The 21,670-nt window shown below is 40.4% G+C and overlaps 1 protein-coding gene across 3 annotated transcripts in view; it reads left to right on the top strand.

The window, feature by feature from the left end:
- Nucleotides 1–20,249, top strand: part of MCOLN3 (mucolipin TRP cation channel 3) — a 34,667-nt gene extending 14,418 nt beyond the window's left edge. For all 3 annotated transcript variants that reach the window (XM_023731621.1, XM_004369113.2, XM_004369112.2), the window contains 10 exons: nucleotides 1,936–2,089; nucleotides 3,381–3,465; nucleotides 3,541–3,637; nucleotides 7,056–7,155; nucleotides 10,547–10,659; nucleotides 10,743–10,892; nucleotides 14,722–14,823; nucleotides 14,929–15,051; nucleotides 16,912–17,118; nucleotides 19,096–20,249. In XM_023731621.1, coding sequence (XP_023587389.1) covers nucleotides 1,936–2,089; nucleotides 3,381–3,465; nucleotides 3,541–3,637; nucleotides 7,056–7,155; nucleotides 10,547–10,659; nucleotides 10,743–10,892; nucleotides 14,722–14,823; nucleotides 14,929–15,051; nucleotides 16,912–17,118; nucleotides 19,096–19,230 — 1,266 coding nt within the window. In that variant the 3' untranslated portion in view covers nucleotides 19,231–20,249. The remainder of the gene's footprint in view (nucleotides 1–1,935; nucleotides 2,090–3,380; nucleotides 3,466–3,540; nucleotides 3,638–7,055; nucleotides 7,156–10,546; nucleotides 10,660–10,742; nucleotides 10,893–14,721; nucleotides 14,824–14,928; nucleotides 15,052–16,911; nucleotides 17,119–19,095) is intronic.
- Nucleotides 20,250–21,670: the final 1,421 nt, after the last annotated feature.

Raw genomic sequence — 21,670 nt, 5'->3', positions numbered from 1 at the left:
GTGGGTTGGAAATGGAGTCTGAGAGGAGACATATCAAAGATCATTCCTAAGTTTTGGGCCTGATCACCTGATAACTTTATTGAACCGTTTATTGAGTGGGAGATTATTGTGGAAGAAGATGATTTTTTTTCTGTTTGCACATTTAGTTTGAGATTCCTTTTAAACACCGAAGAGGAATCATGTAGGCAGGCAGATGGCTACCCAGGTATGGAATTTTGTGGAGGTCAGAGGTGGACAGAAAAATTTGAGAGTCATCAGTATAGAGATGGTGTTTAATGTCGTGGTACTGGTTGAGGTCACCTCTGGAGAGAATATGAATAAAGAGGTAGAGAACTGAATCCAAGAGCATTCCAAAATGTAGAGGTTGGCAAGAGAAGAATGTCTCAGCAAAGGAGAGTGAGAAGGAGCAGCCTGTGTCCCAGAAGCAAATGAAGAATATATTCCATTGTAGGAGAAAGTGATCAATTGCATCAAATACCACAGAGAAGTTAAGTTACATGAGGACTGAGAACTGTCAGATTTGGTAACATGTTGCTCATTGGTAACCTTGACAAGGCCCAGTTCAAAATCCATCCCATAGCCCAGGGTGGAAATTCCTTCATCTATTATAGCATGTTTTACAATGCATCTTTTAGTAGAATTATTTAGCTCTATGTCCATCCCACTAAATTGTTAATTCCAAGCCGGACAGGGATCATATCCTTATCTTTATATCACCAATTGTGCCAAAACATAATGTTTACAGTAAACTCTGAAACACTTTGTTTCCATCTACAGAAATCCATTAAGAGTTTACATTGATAATTATTCTAAGATACCATAAGATTCTCATGTGTAAAAGTAATATTTTATTTTATTTAGAGGACTCACTAGGGCAGAGGAATGTTACTACGAAAGTGATTAAACTGTATTCTTGTAAAGAGTAAATTAAAAAAATTTTTTTTAGGGTTTTGCTGGTAAGTTTGGAACAATTGTATCCCACCTCTTATGTTACAGTAATTAAAGTAAAGCAGAACTCTGGATAATAGGACCTACAAGAAATAGTTCAAAGGTAAACATAATTTGAAATTATTTAGAAGTAAGAAAGGACCTCAGAGATTATGTGGTTTAAGCCCTTTATGTTACAGGTACAGAACCTGAAGTTCAGAGTTTGTGACTTGCCCAGGGTCACAGAAATGAGACTTGGTCCCAGAACTCTCGTTACCAGTCCTCTCTGCCTTCTGCAGAGAAGGCACTTGCTCTAAGTGTGGGCTAGGCTGAATTTGGTTCTAGTTTGGATAAAAATTGTTTTATCTAGTTATATGTTTCATAATAGGAGTTCCTGGGTGACAAAAATGGTTAAGTGGTCGACTACTAGCTGAATGGTTGGTGATTTGAACCCACCCAGAGGAGCCTCGGAAGACAGTCCTGGTGATCTGTTTCTGAAGGGTTACAGCCTTGAAAACCCTATGGAGCACAGTTCTACTCTGCACACATGAGTCAGAGTTCGCTCAATGGCAACTAACAGCAACACATTTCATAGACAGTAAAACCCTGCGAAAGCTGGAACCTCTGTAAGGCAGAAACCTGTTAGAGAGGGAAAACGCAAGTATTTTCAGCTAATAGAGAGCGATAAAAATGTGGTAAGACTGCACCCTGTCAAAGGAAGAAAACTTGCAAGACTTGGAAAAAACAAGACAGTTCTGTCGAGTTCTCGCTCTCACAGGTTTCATTGTGCTTGCATTGACACATGATCAAGTATATAGGGTGTTCCCACTTGAATGTGCCCTCACGGTGCACAGTAGCAAGTCGCTCACTGTGCATATCAGAGTGGGTGTCTCCATACAGGGGGAGGGCAAGACCTGCCCATTTCAGGGGCGGGGAGGGGAGGGAAATTACGGCTTCACTTCTACCCTGGCTGGTGTTCCCATTTTCTGTTTCTTTTTTTGCTTGAAGTACTTGCAGCTGCGCAACATCTCAGTTGGGAATCATGCTTATGAGAACAAAGGTACCGAGCAATCTGCCATGGCAATCTGTCAGCACTTCTACAAGCAAGGAACCATCTGTCCTGGAAATGACACCTTTGACATTGATCCAGAAATTGAAACTGGTGATGTTCTTCTGTAACCCAGAACTTCGCTTTTTAGCTCCTTGATTTATACTTAAAATTAGTAATTTCATCTCTAAAAACATTGATTTGGTCTGTGCTATCAGGGTGTAGTAAGAACTATGAGAGAGTTATGTGTCAGGCACTGTTCTAAGCTTTTTATCATGAATCCTCACAAAAACCCAACAAGGCAAGCTTTATTATTATCTCCATTTTATAGAAGACTAAAGTGTGGCTCAGAGTGTTAAGTAAGCTGAGTAAGAGGTAGCGTTGGAATTTGGCCCAGGCTATCTGGCTCCAGAGTCTATGCTCTTAGCCACTGCATTGCACTGCCTCTCATGCTGAACAAGCCACTTAAGTAGACTTTTGCTTGCAAATTCTTACTGTGTATAAGAGTCTCTCCACCAAATAGCATTTAACTCTTCAGTATCTTTGGGGGCGGATTGGGCAAAGAAGGACAACTAGAACTTAGAGTAGCATAGCTTTTTCAAAAGTGATTTTCTTTCCTTATTAACAAAGTTCTAATTTGTAATTTTTACCCTAAACTTTAGCTTAGGACATTGAGTTCAAAAATACGTATTAGGATACTTTTAACAGTAGGCACTGGTACTTTTTTTTAAGAGGACTAGTAAAAGACTAAAGTGAAAGTCTTCTAAGGTACTGGCTTCTTTTTTTTTTTTTTGAAGTGCTAATAGAGGAAAAATTGTCAACACATAGTATTTTAAAATATTAGATTCTTTAAACTACTTAGCACGTCTTGTCTTGGGCACTGCAAGTGTTTCAAATACTATGCTTAGGATACAAAGGAAGGAAGGGGAGATTGAAAGTTTATGTAGGCTTAAAAAGACAGGAAGGAAGATGTAATCTATGGAATTCTAATGATCTTTTTCTACCCCCATCCACTTCATACCCTGGTGGCATAGTGGTTAAGAGCTACGGCTGCTAACCGAAAGGTCGGCAGTTCTAATCCACCAGGCGCTCCTTGGAAACCCTGTTGGGCAGTTCTACTTTGTCCTCTAGGGTCCTATGAGTCGGAATCGACTTGATGGCAACAGGTTTGGTTTTTTGGGTTTTTTTTATCTACTTCATAAATGTTGTAGTCACTTATGGCTGAAAAACAAATGAGTCTCTGCAGCCAAATGGTATCGATGTCTAGCTTTAAAAATCTTATTTCAGAAAAATACTAGGATTTGAATATCTTGACTTAAAGTGTATTATCTTTTCAAAATGCAGTTTTATTTATTTATTTCAGGTACCATATCATGTTCGTTTGTTTTCCCCCTTTCTATGTCAGAATGTTTCTTTGTAGAGCCAGATGAGCCTTTTCACATTGGAACACTAGAGGAAAATAAACTCAACTTAACACTGGACTTTCACAGGTAAGGGAAGCCGGTGGGAGTATAACTTGTTTGTGTGTGACTTTCCGCTGTACTAAAGTCTCCTCTGTTTTCTAGACTCCTAACAGTGGAGCTTCAATTTAAACTGAAGGCCATTAATCTGCAGACAGTTCGTCACCATGAGCTCCCCGACTGTTACGACTTTACTCTGACTGTAAGTGTAGGCTAAACTGAGTTTGGTTCCAGTCTGGGTAAAAATTGTTTTATCTAATTATATGTTTCAGATGCTTGTATTAATATATGATCAATTATATAGGATGTTTCCACTTGAATGTGCTTAGGGGAAACATTGATACAGCTAATTCTATTTTGTTATAACACCTCGTTTATTGTTATCTATCTTCTGTACCTCAATTTAAGTTCTAAGAGGGCAGGGACCTTGTCTTGTTCACTGCTGTGTCTCCAGTACCAACAACAGTGCCTGGCACAGAGTAGGTGTTGAAATATAAAAGGAACAGAGGGTTGTAGGTTGTGTATGCTTGGTTCTTTGTAATCTGTGTCTGTCTACTGAAGGTTATTGCCAAAGATTCTTGTTACTGAGCCTTGGGCATTGCTCACAGTGCCTTCCTTGTTTCTCCCCCTCCAGATCAACCTATCACTTCTATGTTCTTTATATTCTAGTTGAAAATAGAGCTATTAATGCTCTCTAGAGAGGACAAGATGGCGCTAATGCAAATTCATCCTCTCAAAAAGATCATAGTAACCCAATGCTGTTTGGTCATATGCAGGACAGCATTTGATGCAACTTGCCTTCATATTTGTCAGATTTCTATTACCTCTTCAACAGTACTTTGTATAAAAAGCTACACCCATGAGACTTAACTGATTGGCTGTGAAAAATCAAGTTTTCAGAGATTGAAGTTAAAAAAATTTCAGAATATAATATAGTCCAATAATTATGCATAACATTTAATAGGAAAAAGCAGTGAAACAATAAAATTATTTTAAATTCACTTACAAATTTTGATCCTAATATTTACCAGCAGGTTATGAATTATCAGTATTACTTGATTTTTAAAAATTGTATTATCATCTATAGTCTCTTATCTTTTCTTATTTTCTCTGTCTCTCTTGATTTTTAAAAATGTTACTTTTTGGAATTTTTATAATCCTTCAAAGCTTAGCTCAACTGCTACCTCCTTCATGGATCCTTTTGTGATTCTTTAGTTAGAAATGCTTTCTGTATTCTGAACTCCCAGTTCTTTTTTCTTTTCTGTTTCTTTCTTTCTTTTCTTGTAGGCTTACCACTTTCTCCTGTATTTTAGAGTTTTCTAGGTATTTATCAACTCTGCTAGATTGGAAGCTCCTTAAATGCAGAATCCACTTTATTAATCTTTTCATCCCTCAAAGAACGTAATGTTGTTGTTAGGTGTCGCCAAGTCGGTTCTGACTCATAGTGACCCTGTGTGCAGTGGAACGAAACACTGCCCAGTCCTGCGCCATCCTAACAATCATTGTTACGCTTGAGCCCGTTGTTGCAGCTGTTGTGTCAATCCATCTCATTGAGGGTCTTTCTCTTTTTCACTGACCCTGTACTTTACCAAGCATAATGTCCTTCTCCAGGGGCTGGTCCCTCTTGATAACATGTCCGAAGTATGTGAGACGTATGTGAGTCTCACATTCTGGCTGTACTTCTTCCAAGACAGATTTGTTTGTTCTTTCCGTAGTCCGTAGTAGGTGACTCAGATATTTGTTGAATGAATAAATGAAACACTTGTGAAATCTAGACCCTTTCATATGACTCAATACAGTGGTAAAAGCAACCTGACCTGCTAGCCACATGCAATTTGTTTTGTTTTCGACATTATTTTAGACTCATCTCAAGCTATTCCTCTGCACTATAGATTTAGCAGTGGATCTCATAGAATTGTAGAGCTTCTATCCTACAAGGTGATTTAATAATGAAGGCCATTAGTGCAACTTTATTGTCATAAGTAAACATCAATGGGAGCAGAATAAACCTGATATAAAATATGTGGGCTTTGTAATCAGACGAATCTAGATTTGAGTCAGTTCACCAGTTAGTGGCTATGAAACTTTAGGCAAATTGGTTCAAGCCTCGATTTTTCATCTGTCTCATTAGATACTCCCATGTGGATATTACAGTCATAATTGCAAATACTTCAGTTCACAAAGTGTTCCTCCATCACGTTTGATTTGATCTTTCCAGTACATTGTGAGGTAGATGGGGGGAGGAAGGGGGAGTAATTCCTAATTCATAGTGGAAGATTTGGATTTGAGCTCAGACAGGTAGAGCACGAGTAGAAAATTCATGATCATAAAAGGGTCTTTCTTTTTGCCTACGATCACTTTATGCTCCGTGGGGATGAGGATTTTTGCAGATTTGTCGCTGTCATTTCCCCAATACCTAGAACAGTACCTACTATATACTGGGTACTCAAACATTTTTTGAACAAATGAATTACACTAATAGTGATTTGAAGGCTCAGAATTTTACAGACGACGAGGCTTGTGTTTTTTCTGGCATTTCAGTTTAATTCCCCTTTCTTTCAGCTTGTTCTTTGTGACCATCTTAAGTAACTTAGTGTAAAAGTTTGTATTGTAACAAATTGGTGCTTAACTATATCAGACATTTGCAAATTTATAATATCTTTGAGCTAATGGTCTTTTGACAGAATTTACTGGTTTGATAAGCCAAAACTATATTTTGGAGTAAATAATATGGAGCTGGGCATGTATTTGATGTTAAGAACAGTTCCTTAAAAGACATATTAATATTAAAGATTCGAATACCTCACTGTTCAGTAATCAGGCTTTATAGGATGCTGAGTATGCTTTGCTTCAGAACCTGAGCGAGGAGGCAGAAAGAAAATGGACTTTTCTTGCCTCACCATCTCTGTCCCTGCATGGGGTAAAGCAAGGGGGACTAGCAGGGGAGGACAGTAGAAGGACTATCGAAGGTGTTCTGGAATAGCTTTGTCCTGCTTGACACCTGGCATAGAAGCAGAATACTCTTCCCGACGTCCTCAAAGTTTATCCTTGAAGCAAGACATGGCTTTTGACTCCCTGCTACCAATGTCTTTTGTAATTCATGTGGTGGTAGAGTGACTAAGAACTCTAAGCCCAGAATGAAAGTAGAAAAAGCTCCACCTGAAATGTCTCAAGACTGAAATAATGCACCTCTGTATTAGTAAGACTTGCAGTAGCACTAAACATCCAGCCCCAACTGAGGCCTTGCTAGGAATTAGGGAAAAGTACAGATGTACCAGCTCTTGCTCGTGTCAGAAGGGCATCTAGAGGTAGTTAGGATGGTAAGAAGGGGAAGGTACTCTTTGTTTTATAGGTTGTCCAGGGCTTGAATACTATCCTAAGAAACATGAGGTTTAAGAGATAAAAAGGACTCTGTAGAAGATTTAGTTCAACTCTCTTATTTCACAGAGAAATAAAAGAAACTTCCCAAGCTTGAACAGAATTAGCAACAGGTCAGGGATGAGAATTTGGGTCTCCTGTCCCCTTGAAAGCGTTGTTTTTTAGTTAATTTATAAAGGAATCTGGGCTACAAAAACAATAGGTATTTATATAAATATATACCTATTTTCTGTTCTTTGCAGATAATATTTGACAACAAGGCCCATAGTGGAAGAATTAAAATAAGTTTAGATAATGACATTGCCATCAGAGAATGCAAAGACTGGCACGTATCTGGATCAAGTAAGTGATAAACTTGACTAGTTTTCAGAATGTGTATTAAATAACCACCCTTAGGATATGTGTCCACCACTCATCTGTCAGGTTGTCGTGCTGTTGGTGGTGTCAGTTTGTCGTGCATGTTGCTGTGATGCTAAAAGCTATGCTACCAGTATTTCAAATACCTACAGGGTCACCCACGGTAGACAGGTTTCAGTGGTGCTTCCAAACTAAGACAGACTAGAAAGAAGGACCTGGCGATCTACTTCTAAAAAAATTGGCCAGTGAAAACCTTATGAATAATAGTGAAACATTGCCTGATATAGTGCTGGAAGAGGAGCCCCTCAAGTTGAAAGACACTCAAAATATGACTGAGGAATAGCTGCCTCCTCAAAGTAGAGTTGACCTTCATGACATGGATGGAGTCAAGCCTTCAAGACCTTCATTTGCTGATGTGGCACGACTCAAAATGAGAAAAAAAAAAAAACGGATGTAAACATCCATTAATCCGAAAGTGAAATGTATGAAGTATGAATCTAGGAAAATTAGAAGTTGTCAAAAATGAAAAGAAATGCAATAAAAATTGACATCCAGGCATTACTGAGCTGAAATGGACTGGTACTGGCCATTTTGAATCAGACAATCATATGGTCTTCTATGCCAGAAATGAGAAATTAAAGAGGAATGATGTCGCATTCATTGTCAAAAAGAACATTTTGAGATCTATCCTGAAGTACCACGCTGTCAGTGATAGGATAATATCTATACATCTACAAGCAAGACCAGTTAATATGACTATTGCTCAAATTTACACACCAACCTCTAATTCCAAAGATGAAGAAATTGAAGATTTTTACTAACTTCTGCAGTCTGAAATTGATCAAACATGCAATAAAGATGCATTGATAATTACTGGTGATTGGAATGCTAAAGTTGGAAACAAAGAAGAAGGATGGGTAGTTGGAAACTTCAGCCTTGGTGATAGAAATGACGCCAGAGATTGTATGATAGAATTTTGCAAGACCAATGACCTCTTCGTTGCAAATGCCTTTTTTCAACAACACAGATGGCACCTATACACATGGACCTCACTAGATGGAATACACAGGAATCAAATCAACTATATCTGTGGAAAGAGACGATGGAGAAGCTCAATATTACTGTCAAAACAAGGCCAGGGGCCAACTGCGGACAGACCATCAATTGCTCATATGCAAGCTCAAGATGAAGCTGAAGAAAATTAAAATAAGTCTGTGAGAGCCAAAGTATGACCTTGAGTATATCCCACCTAAATTTAGACACTATCTTAAGAATAGATTTGACGCATCGAACACTAATGACTGAAGACCAGACAAGTTGTGGGATGACATCAAGGACATCACTTATGAAGAAAGCAAGAAGTCATTAAAAAGACAGGAAAGAAAGAAAAGACCAAAATGGATGCCAGAAGAGACTCTGAAACTTGCTCTTGAATGTAGAGTAGCTAAAGCAAATGGAAGAATTGATGAAATAAAAGAGCTGAACAGAAGATTTCAAAGGGCAGCTCAAAAAGACAAAGTAAAGTACTATAATGAAATGTGCAAAGATCTGGAGTTAGAAAACCAAAAAGGAAGCACACATTGAGCATTTCTCAAGCTGAAGGAACTGAAGAAAAAATTCAAGCCTCAAGTTGAAATTTTGAAGGATTCTGTGGGCAAAATATTGAACAATGCAGGAAGCATCAAAAGAAGATAGAAGAAATACATAGTCAGTGTACCAAAAAGATTTGGTTGATGTTCAACCAATTCAAGAGGTAGAATATGATCAAGAACCGATAGTACTGAAGGAAGAAGTCCAAGCTGTACTGAAGGCACTGGCAGAAAACAAGACTTCAGGAATTGATGGAATATCAGCTGAGATGTTTCAACAAACAGATGCAATGCTGGAAGCACTCATTCGTCTATGCCACGAAATTTGGAAGGCAGTTACCTGGCCAACTGACTAGAAGGGATCCATATTTGTACTCATTCTGAAGAAAAGCGATCCAACAGAATGTGGATAGTATTGAACAATATCATTAATATCACACGCAAGTAAAATTTTGCTGAAGGTCATTCAAAAATGGTTGCAGCAGCACATCAATAAATAACTGCTAGAAATTCAAGCCAGAATCAGAAGAAGATGTAGAATGAGGGATGTCATTGCTGATTTCAAATGGATCTTGGCTGAAAGCAGAGAATACCAGAAAGATGTTTACCTGTGTTTTATCAACTATGCAAAGGCATTCGACTGTGCGGATCATAACAAATTATGGACAACATTGCAAAAAATGGGAATTCCAGAACACTTAATTCTGCTCATGAGGAACCTGTACGTAGACCAAGAGGCAGTCGTTTGAACAGAACAAGGGGATACTGAGTGGTTTAAAATCAGGAAAGGTGTGTGTCAGCATTATATCCTTTCACCATACTTATTCAATCTGTATGCTGAGCAAATAATCTGAGAAGCTGTGCTCTATGAAGAAGAACAGAGCATCAGGATTGGAGGAAGACTCATTAACAACTTGTGTTATGCACGTGACACAACCTTGCTTGCTGAAAGTGAAAAGGACTTGAAACACTTACTGATGGAGATCAAAGACCACAGCCTTCAGCATGGATTATACCCCAACATAAAGAAAACAAAAATCATCACAACTGGACTGATAAGCAACATCCTGATAAACAGAGAAAAGATGGAAGTTGTCCAGGATTTCATTTTACTTGAATCCACAAAATCACTGCCCATGGAAGCAACAGTCAAGAAATAAAATGATGCATTGCCTTGGGCAAACCTGCTGCAAAAGACCTCTTTAAAGTGTTAAAAAGCAAAGATGTCACTTTGAGGACCAAGGTACACCTGACACAAGCCATAGTATTTTCAATTGCCTTATATGCATGTGAAAACTGGACAGTGAATAGGGAAGACCAGAGAAGAATTGATGCATTTAATTCATGGTGTTGGTGAAGAATATTGAATATACCAGGGACTGCCAGAAGAATGAACAAATCTGTTTGTCTTGGAAGAAGTACAGCCAGAATGCTCCTTAGAAGGGAGGATGGCAGGACTTTGTCTCACATACTTTGGACATGTTATCAGGAGGGACCAGTCCCTGGAGAAGGACATCATGCTTGGTAAAGTACAGGGTCAGTGAAAAAGAGGAAGACCCTCAAAGAGATGCATTGACATAGTGGCTGCAACAATGGGCTCAAACATAGCAATGATTGTGAGGAAAGTGCAGGACTGGGCAGTGTTTTGTTCTGTTGTACTTTGGGTTGCTATGAGTCGGAACCAACTCAATGGTACCTAACAACTATACGCTAAAAAAAAAAAGAAAAAGGAGACACCACCATGTTAATGTCCTGCTACATAAATAGGTAATCTTCTTTCCTTCCAGTTCAGAAGAACACTCATTACATGATGATCTTTGATGCCTTTGTCATCCTGACCTGCTTGACTTCACTAATTCTCTGTGTTCGGTCTGTGATTAGAGGACTTCAGCTTCAGCAGGTAGGGGTTGTTGCCTTCTAAATGCTACTGTCATTTTGACTGACAGAGAAATTCACTGTGGCTCTCCTCTCTTTTCCCTAAAGGAATTTGTCAATTTTTTCCTCCTCCATTATAAGCAGGAAGTTTCTGTTTCTGATCAAATGGAATTTGTCAATGGATGGTACATTATGATTATTATTAGTGATATATTGACAATCATTGGATCAATTCTGAAAATGGAAATCCAAGCTAAGGTAAAATTTTCTCCTTTTCATGCCATCTTTAGCATCAGATTTGGATTAATAATAATTTATTTTTCCAGAATCTGAGAATTTTCAGAGTAAATGATTTCTTCTAAACCTTATATTCAGTAACCTTGAAAAACAGTAACAGTAATTTTCTTAAATCTGGCCTGTAAGTCTCTTTGGCAGAGTTTTTCAAAGTATGATCCATAAACCACTGCATCGGAATCATTTGGGTGCCTGGTAAAAATGGCCCATGCTAGACATACTGAACCAGAACTCTGGGGGTAGAGCCTATTAATTCTTATACACCTCAAAGATACCAAAATACCTAAGGTGAGAAGTTTATTTATTCTTACAAGAAAGGATAGACTCTCAACCAAAAAAGAGTAGAGGTGGAGAGGAAACTGAGGTCAACATTCTATCGTGCTTGCAATTGTTTCCTTTGTCCATTCAGTGTGAGAAAGTTCTCATTTTCTCACTTTTTCCATTGATGTGCTGCTATGAGGTTATCCATTGTAAGTTAAGACTTAACCTAGCCTAGAAATCAACTCTTCCCTCCCCCCCAAAAAAACAAAAGACCAAATAAACAAAACTAATCTTGCTCGTGTTTTTGCTCATGTTCTTAGCTTTGACTGCCACTGAGCATGAGCATGAATCACCTGGGGAGCCTGTTATAATTCAGATTCCTAGACAGAAGCCTCACAGTGCAATGGCTCAGATAAGATAAGGAGCTTATTTGTCTCTTATGTAATCGTCATAAGGAAGAATAGCTGGAGGCAATCAATTTTCAGGGGTTGGATTTTTCAAGTTGGTGGGTGGCTCATCTCCACACAGTTCTTCATGTACCCAAGTTCCTCCCACCTTTTCCCTCTACCAGTCCCCTTTAAGGACCCTCCCAGACTGCACGATTGAAGCCAGGTCACCTCCTAAACAGGGTGCAGTCTGTGGGAAGGGAAAACATGGTATGGTGGATGCTCTCCAAGTCTTACAGTCTCTTGACTCAAGAGTGGCAGACATCACTTCTGTTCACATCCCACTGAGAGAACTTAGTCACATCTAACTGCAAGGGGAACTAGGAATGCAGCCCAGGCATGTGCCCAGGAAGGAGAGGATAGGTTTAGTCAACATGGAACAGCTTCCACCACATGTGGTGATAGTATATATCATCGTAAGAGATTTTTAGCTTCAGGGGAAAAAAAAAGGAGTAAGGGTAATATATGCAGCAAATTTTTACTTTGATCTACCTCAACTGTCATTAACTTCAATGAGCCCTTAATGGCATCCAACAATTTTTCTACATTTTTGTTACCTCTTCACTCCCCTTATTTCATAGATGACCATTTCATGTGTTTTCTTCTCTTCTCAAACCTCTAACACCCTGTCTCATCCTCACGGTCAGCGATGACCTTACTTCCTATTTCACAGGAACAATGGGAAAAAGAAACAGAAGTTCCACCAACTCCCACCTCACTTATTTACCCACCAGCATCGGTACCCATATAGTCTGCCTTCTCTCCTGTTACTGTGGATATATTATTTAGGCTACTATCTGAGGCCAGCTTCTCCACTTGCCTACCAGATGCAATGCCAACTTGCTTACTCAAAATCATAGCTCTAGCTAGTGTTCTTCTCTCATGCATCATCAATTTCCCTCTCTCTACCAGGTCATTCCCATTAACATGTTTTTTCTCCCTTTTAAAAAGATAAAATCTCCACCCTATCCCTCCCGCCAACCAACTACTCTTTCTATAGCAAAAGACCTCAGAAGAGTAGTGTCTTAGTTATCTAGTGCTGCTGTAACAGAGATACCACAAGTGGATAGCTTTAACAAACAGAAATTTATTTTTTCACAGTTTAGGAGTTAGAAGTCCAAATTCAGAGCTCCAGCTCTAGGGGAAGGCACTTTCTCTGTGTGGCCTCGGGCAGAAGATTCTTGTCTCTTCTGATCTTCTGCTCCTGGGCAATCTTCATGTGGCTTGGCATCTCTCTTCCCGTTTCTCTGCTTCTCTCACTTGCTTGTTTGATCTCTTTTCTATCTCAAAAGAGATTGATTTAAGACACACCCTACACTAATCCTGTCTCATTAACATAACAAAGACAGCCCATTCCCAAATGGGATTATAACCACAGGCATAGAAGTTAGGATTTACAACACATATTTTGGGGGACACAATTCAATCTATAACAAGTAGTTAATCTTGTTTCTGATTCTGCGCCTCCCATTCTCTCTTATATCTGCTGCAATCAGGCTGTCATGCCACTCTATGGAAAGTGTTTTTGTCAAGATCCCCAATGAGCCCCATGCTACTAAAGCCAATAATCAATTACTTATCCTCGTCTTGACCTATCAGCAGTTTTTAACATTGTTGCTCACGCCCTCTTTGTTTAAGCACTTTTTTTCACTTGGCTGCCACTCTAACCTGTTTATCCGCCTAGATCGCGGGCCATTCTTCTGAGTTTCCTTTGCTGGTTCTTCATCTCCCCAACCTATTAAGGTGACAGTATTCCCAGGCGCAGTGCTTGGACATCTCTTTTCTATCTACACTCACTGTCTTGATGATTTCATCCTGTCCCATGATTCTAAATAGTGTCTATATGCCAATGATTTCCAAATCTGTATCTCTAGCTTGAAATTCTTCCCTCAAATACACAACTGTCGTTTCCACATTTCCACCTGGATGTCTACTTGACCTCTCAAATGTAACATATCTAAAACTCCTAGAATCTCCACCACCACATTCCTTGCTTTTCTCAGAGCCTCTGTAATTTCAATTAATGACAACTCTCTTCAGTTTCTTAAAATTCATCTTGGACTTCTCTCTTTCTACTATTCTCCCTTTCTGCATGTCTAATCCAAGAGGAAATATTGTTAGTCTGCCTTCAAAAATCACCTCATCACCTCCTCCATTATCAGGTTCATTCCAAACCACCATCAGCTCTCACCTGTATTATCTCAATAACCTCCTCATTTGGCTTCCTACCATCACCCTCAATACTCAACAATTTGCTCTCAACCACAGCAGCCAAAGTTAGATCATATATCATTCCTCTGCTCAAAGCAATCAAATCTCCCCAGCATATTCAGAGTAAAAGACAGAGTTGGTAAAGTACCCAGGAGGCCCTATATTAACGGCCTCCCTTTCCTCTGTGACCTCATACTCTTGCTATTGCTCACTGCTGTCCAGCCAGAGTCAACTATCTTGCCAGGAACACTCCTGCCTCAGGGCCTTTGCACTTGCTGGTCCCTGTGCCTGGAGAACTCTTCTCCTAGTTTTTTGCTTGACTTGCTTCCTCACTTTTCAGTGATCCCTTCCCTGGTCACCCTACTTAAAATTGCAGCCCCATACCTATTTCCTATTGCCTCCCCTGACTTTTCTTCTCCGTCTTACCACCAACTCACATACCAGAAGTTTTATCATTTTTTTCTATTGTCTCTCTCCCCTCAGTAGAATGTAAGCCTCATGAGTGCAGGGAATGTTTTCTATTTGGTCACTGTTTTAGCCTTCAAAAACCAAAACCAAAACCAAACTCACTGCTGTCGAGTGGATTCCAACTCATAGTGACCCTATAGGACAGAGCTGAACTATCCCATAGGGTTTCCAAGGCTATAAATCTTTACAGAAGCAGACTGCCACATCTTTCTCCCACAGAGTGGCTGGTGTGTTCAAACCAGCCTTTCAGTTAGCAGCCAAGTGCTTTAACTACTGTGCCACCAGGGCTCCTTGTTTTATCCTTAGCACCTAGAAAAATGCCTGGCCCATAGCTACTCAATAAATATTTCTTGCCTGAATGAATTTCTGTTATATAATCTGATATATTTTTTCCCACTCTATCTTAGAGTCTAACAAGTTATGATGTCTGTAGCATACTTCTTGGGACTTCTACCATGCTTGTGTGGCTTGGAGTCATCCGATACCTGGGGTTTTTTCAGAAGTACAATGTAAGGAATTCCACGGATCTCCACGCTGTTGGTATTTCTCTTTCAGTTACTGCACTGCTTCGCTGAAGGCCAAAGGGATTCTAATGACCTCTCTTACTTTCCCAGCTCCTTATTCTGACCCTTCAGGCAGCACTGCCCAATGTCATGAGGTTCTGCTGCTGTGCAGCTATGATTTATTTAGGCTATTGCTTCTGTGGATGGATTGTGCTGGGCCCTTACCACGATAAGGTACTGATAAACAACTTCTTTTCCTGTTACTATAAGGTCTTAGAATAGTACCAGTAGCTTGTTATCCTGTTTGTTTTTTTTCTTTTGAATTTTTTTATTGTGATAAGTGTATGTACACGAAACATTTGCCATTTAACATTTTTTACATGTCCAATTCAGTGGGATTAATTACGTTCATCGTGTTGTACAAACAGCACCACTATCTGCAAATTTTTACATCCAGCGATCCTTTTAAAATGAACTCCTTTTCCTTTGTGATTTAGCTTTAAAATGTTGAGGGCAGTCTGTCTATTGCCATATTTATAAACTGGTAAGATGTGATCAAATTGAGAGAACAATTGATTCACTAAACTGCCTCAAATCCTTTTTTGGAATATGTCAGATAATTAAATGCTTTTTACCACCAGTAAGGTCATGTTTAGTCAATCTGATTCATCAGTATATACTGTTGTTATTGTTAGTTGTGATCGAGTTGGCTCTGACTCATGGCGATCTTACGCAGAACAGAATGAAACTTTGCCGGGTTCTGTGCCATCGTCGTGATCACTGGTATGGTTAAGTCCATTGTTGCGGCTATTGTGTCAGTCCATCTTGTTGAGGATTTCCCTTGTTTTCACTGACCCTCTCGCTACCAAACATGATGTCCTTTTTTCGCAGTTGGTCTTTCCTAATTATGTGTCCAAAGTAAGTCTCGCCATCCTTGCTTCTAAGGAGCGTTCTGGTTCTATTTCTTCCAAGACTGATCTTTTCATTCTTTTGGAAGTCCACAGTATATTTGATATTCTTTACCAATACCACAGTTCAAATGTATATTATACATAGGGTTTTCACTGTCTAATTTTCAGAAGTAGATTGCCAGACCTTTCTTTCTAGTCCATCTTTGTCTGAAAGTTCCACTGAAATCTGTCCACCATGGGTTACCCTGCTGGTATGTGAAATACTGGTGGCATATCTTCCAGCATCACAGTAACACATAAGCCACCATAATATGACAAACTAGATGGGTGGTCTACTCTATACACTAGAGCAGGCTGCTGAGATAAGCCTTCTCAAAATGTGACTTTGTAAAAAGTAGAACAGAGAGAAACCTGTAGTCTCAAATAGGGGACATTGGTAGTTCAGTGGTAGAACTCTTGCCTTCCGTGTGAAAGAGGTGGGTTCATTTCCCAGTCAGTGTACCTCGTGTGCAGCCACCACCCATTATCAGTAGAACCTTGTGTGTTGTTATGATGCAAAACAGGTTTCCGTGGAGCTTCCAGACTAAGATGGACTAGCAAGAAAGGCCTAGTGATCTGCTTCTGAAAAATCAGCCAGTGAAAACCCAATGGATCACAGTGATCTGATCCGTAACCTGTCATGGATGATGCAGGACCAGGCAGCGTTTTGTTCTGTTGTGCATGGGGTCGCCATGGGTTGGGGGCCCACTTGATGACAGCTAACAACAAGAACACTAGTCTCACATATACCATTGCCTTAAAAGAAATGGACTTTAAAATGAGAAGTGTGGGTGGGCGTGGTTGGTATCTCTGCAGAAGTATTTCAAAGATCTTTTTCTCTGAAGTCAAAGGGAAGGAGTAAAACTGAACTCAGAAAGGCACTGAGGGTGCAGGCTGGCCCTTTCTGCCTTCAGTTCAGGCTGCTTCTGTTAAGAGGAGCATCAAGAAGGAGCTGCTTGTCCCAGGAAGAACAGTATACATGTCAAGTGCCTGACAAAGCAAATGCCTGTGGTTACCTCAGTTCTTCACTGGAAAGCGGTAACTTGGAACATTGGGTCCCATTATTTTTAATATGGTATCATGAACAAAGTCTCCAGTGGGAAGGAACATGGTTTAAAAGGAACTTTCTCTGTTCTTTTTCCAGTTCCGTTCTCTGAACATGGTCTCCGAGTGCCTTTTCTCTCTGATAAATGGAGATGACATGTTTGCCACATTCGCAAAAATGCAGCAAAAAAGTTACTTGGTCTGGCTCTTTAGCAGAATTTATCTCTACACATTCATCAGCCTCTTTATATACATGATTTTAAGTCTCTTCATTGCACTAATTACTGACACATATGAAACAATTAAGGTAGGTTTATTAAGAGCTGTAAGTAGCAGCATTCTTCTAGAACTTGTATAGTGGCAGTAAAGTTTAGTATCTAAAAGTGGGGAAATTGATGGAATGTTCATTTCTTTGAGGTGAAGATGGAGAAACAAGAAATTAAGGAGAAACAGAATTTCTAGAGTGTTGAAAGTTTGGTCTCTAAGTAATTGAGCTTTTTAACCTTTTATTAGAATTATACGAGTCAATAGTTATTGGGTGGGTAAAGCAGATGAAGTTTCAGTTCCCCAAAATTGTGTGGGGGAACTTTTTTAAGCCCCTTTTCATAAAGAAACATTTGCCTCTTCATCTGGAGTGTGTTGTAACGGAATCCATTAACTTTGTGAGGCCCTGCATGGTACAACACCAAGGGGCCCAGCCTCCAGAACAGTGAAGAGATTGATATGCTTGTGTGGCAAGTACTAGCCAAGTACTCTTTCTACATTTAGAAATCTGATTTGAAAAGCAATTGTTATTTATGTTGTCATTCAATATGAGATCTTTTAAAAGTCAGTTTGAGCCCCTTGCAATATGGTAAGGCAGAATAAATATCTCTATATATTTAAGTTTCTAATAACCTTATACTGTTAGGTGTTATACTTGGGTAGACACTTGGGGACTTTTCTTTCTGCGCATGAGGGGGATATGAAACATGATATCATGTGATTGGCTCCAGGGATGAAGAGAAGACCATGGTTTAGAGTTAATAATTACAAATACGTTTTTCATGGAGCCAGAGCTTGGCTTCATTCTTGAGCCAGATTTCAAGACTGGCTGTTCCCCTCCTCTCCTTGGTATTTGCCTGGCAGGTGTGTGCTTTGGGTCACCAAGGCGACGGGGAAAGAATGTAGTTGTAACTGCCCAAATTCCTCCCTGTAGTGCTCTAAAAATTCACTCTCTTCAGCTCTGCATGCTGAGGACCATATGTTATTTGAGAGTGACATCCAAGATCCCTAAGAGTAACATGAGTTGACAACTTTTGATGACACAAACCTCAGACTCATATGATGGTATTTTAGATGTTAACCTTTTTCCATGGGCTCAGGGCACTTGCCAAACGGGCAAGCTAAGCTATTTCTAATCCTTTCTGGTCAGGGCATGTCCTAGAGATCTTTGACCCTAAACTGATGTAAGTATGAGGCCCTTAAACAAACCTGTCTGCAAAGAAGAGGGCCTCCAAAAGGGTGTGCAGGCTGGAAAGGTATGTTATGACATTCAGGTCTTTGACCAGACACCTGGACAGCCCAAGAGCCGAGGTGGTGCTGAGGTCGCCCCCTCCCCACCTCTGCCCCACATACACTGTTAATCTGGATCAGCTAGGCTTCTTTGTGACCTGAACTAGGTTCCGTCTGAGACACTTGCTTCAGACTGGCCTGGAAGTCATGGAGCTGCAGGGCAGCGTGGTGACAGAGGTTCTCACGCCTGGGATGGGGCTGGTTCAATTCTCCCCCGAAGGAGAGTCCAGCCTCAGACTCCACACGCCTGTTTTGGGTTGAACCAGACTTGGAGAAGAGCACCCAGGAGGGTAATTGCAAATCCCAGGCTCACTTTGCCTCAGCCAAAGCCTGAGAGTGCCTTTAGAGGCTACCAAAAAAATAAAATAAAAAACCATTGCCATCGAGTCAAACTCATGGTGACCCCATGTGTTACAGGGTAGAACTGCTTTGTAGGGTTTTCTTGACTGTAATCTTTATGGAAGCAGGTCACCAGATTTTTCTTCTGCAGCACCACTGGGTGGGTTGGGTTCGAACTGTCAGCCTTTAGGTTAGTAATCGAGCACGAACCACTTGTACTACCTAGGGACCAACCTCTTAGAGGCTACATCTCCCGGAAAATACTTGAAAGTGACTCAGCTATCCCGTGAGAAAGAGCTCTGAACCTTGCCAGATGACCCATTTTGAATTTGGAATAAAGCTGTTTTCAAGGTGCTTACTAATGACAGCTTTCTTTTACTCTTCTGTATAGCATTACCAAGAAAACGGCTTCCCAGAGACTGAACTGCGTACCTTCATATCAGAGTGCAAAGATCTACCCAACTCTGGAAAATACAGATTAGACGATGACCCTCCAGTATCTCTATTCTGCTGTTGTAAAAAGTAGCTATCAAGCTTATCTATACTCTAGAGGAAAATACAATGTGTAGCTGAATTGGGAGACTATATGGATATTATAAAATCAGATGCACTATGTTCAAAGACCGACTATTATTTTGAGCTAATGGTTGTCTATGTTTCACCCAGGACTATATTTATATTTTAAAAAGCGATTTTAACGTCTTTTGCATCTTTATCCTGTGTTTGTTTAAAAAATTTTGATGAGGGGGGCTATTGGATTCTTGTCCTTGTTGATTTTGTCATAGCTTTAGGATGTGTTCTTTATGCCCCTCTTAGCTCTAGCTCTTACACTTTTGATCCCAGCTGTTCTCCTGTTTGTGTTGATTATGTTATCAGTGGAAAACAACCCCTTGGTCTGACAGTGACTTCAGACAACTCACGGACCCTGAGAGAGCGGAGGGGGTTCCTGTATATCCAGCAAACATTACATTAAAAAATCTTACCTTAAAAGACAGGATAAGAAAAAAAAAACAGTCATCACCAGCTGGTTGACCAGTTGTTGAACTGCTATTTAGTTTTGCTCTTAGTTCTGGAGACAGAGCACTGATGACACGGTAGTTAAAAGTTCAGCTGCTAACCAGAAGGTCGGCAATTCAAATCCACCAGCCGCTCCTTGGAAACCCTATGGGGCAGTTCTACTCTGTCCTACAGGGTCACTAGTCAGAATCGACTCAGTGGTAAAAGGTTTAGTTCTGGAGAGGATCAGGCTTTCAAATATTCATTTATAAGCATTTTCTTTCTTCCTTTAGTGTTGCAATACAAAGTTGAAAGAGGATCTTATACATATATGAAAATTGAACCACAATACCAAATGCATATTCAGGGTAATGATGATCATTTTATTAGTTCTTGTGCAGCCTTGTGAAAACTATGTGATATACTGTAACTTGTTTTGGTGTCCGGAGCTGTAGTTCCATGGGGAGAAGTTCTCTAACTCACATTAAAAATATTTGGGGCATTTCCAGGCAACGTGGTGCTATAGTCAGAAGCACCATGCCATCCCTCTGCAGCAAAGATCAGAAAAACTAAGTCCGGCAGAGTCATACTTCAATCCTGAAACCTTAAGCATCAAATGAAGAGATAAAGAACTCAGCCAAGCAACGAATGAAATAAGAAACTGACTGAAAACAGAGAGCAAGAAGAGATACATGCAAAGGTCCCCTATCAGCTACTGCAGCACGGATCTGCCATATTGGACTCCTGTCGGAGATCAGCGAACAGGGGGTATGAGAAAGCAGCTTCACGGAGCTTCCAGCAGGAGACAGAACAACCTGTAACCAGCGATATAGGCTTTCCCACCCCCGACCCTTCTTCACCCACACTTAGCCTCCTCTGCTTCCTGCAGCCACAGTCTCTTCGCCAGGAAGCAGCAGCTTCACCCCGGTGTCACTTGGATTCCACCCGCCTGCACTGGCCAGCTCCCTGAGTGCCTTTTGTTGGCTGCTGGTGTTGCTTTTTTCCAATTCTTTAGATTTCTTCCTTACCTCTCACCACCTCCTCCTCCTTTCTCTCAAATACCTGGCTCCGTGCACTATCTTTGCTTCTTCCTGAAAGGCTACGAAACACTGCTTGACTGTGAAACTGCTTCCCAGCCCGTGCTGCCATGCTGGTGGCACCCCCAGGGCTTTTTTGTTTGTTTGCTCTGATTTGTTTGTTTGTTTTCTTTTTCTTTTCTCAGCTTGGGAGCCCCTTCTAGCTGGGCGGTACCACACGGCTTGGAAGCTACCCCCTTACTCTGCGCAGATGCACAGGGACATCCCTGGGGGCATTTCTTTTTTCTAGTTTTTTTGTTTGTTTGTTTTTGGTTTTTTGTTTGTTTGTTTGTTTCTTTGTTTTGTTTTCTTCTCTCTCTTATTAGCTTTTTGTCTTTCTTCATTTCCAGTTTCTTGATTTATTCATTTTTTTCTTTTACCCTTTTTTTTCATTTTTGTTTTTCCTCATTTCTCAGTCTCTCATCTCTCCACTCCAATAGCAAGCTCCCTTATCACTGCTTTTTGTCTGTGTGTATGTTTTTGGCTCTTGTTCCTCTCTCCTATCTTTCCCATACCCATCTTAGCTCCACACATCACAATCTACCCCCTCCTTCCTGCCTACCTGCACCGTGAGCTGAATATCACACTCTCAAGCAGCACAGGCACGGCCTACTGTAACCTGCCCTGCACTGATTCCCAGTCCACACTGTCAGCCCTGGTACATGCCACAAACAACCCATCCCAGCAACTCCCCTTCAGCTGGACATAACCTGCTGTACCATACCTGAGTGACTGACCCTGCCTGTTGGAGAAGGAGGTGAAAAGTATTGTGCCCACAGACGAGCAAACAACAAAGAACGCACAGCCTGCCTGCTCAGACATAACCAACTAAAACGAAAAAGCAGGACGAAACAAATCTACAATCAATAAATTAGGAAAATAACCACTGAATGC

This window comes from Trichechus manatus, unplaced genomic scaffold (genome assembly GCF_000243295.1).
Source record: "Trichechus manatus latirostris isolate Lorelei unplaced genomic scaffold, TriManLat1.0 scaffold00003, whole genome shotgun sequence".
Taxonomy (NCBI): Eukaryota; Metazoa; Chordata; class Mammalia; order Sirenia; family Trichechidae; genus Trichechus; species Trichechus manatus.
Note: the sequence above shows the minus strand (reverse complement) of the source record. Positions and strands in the feature narration are given on the sequence as shown.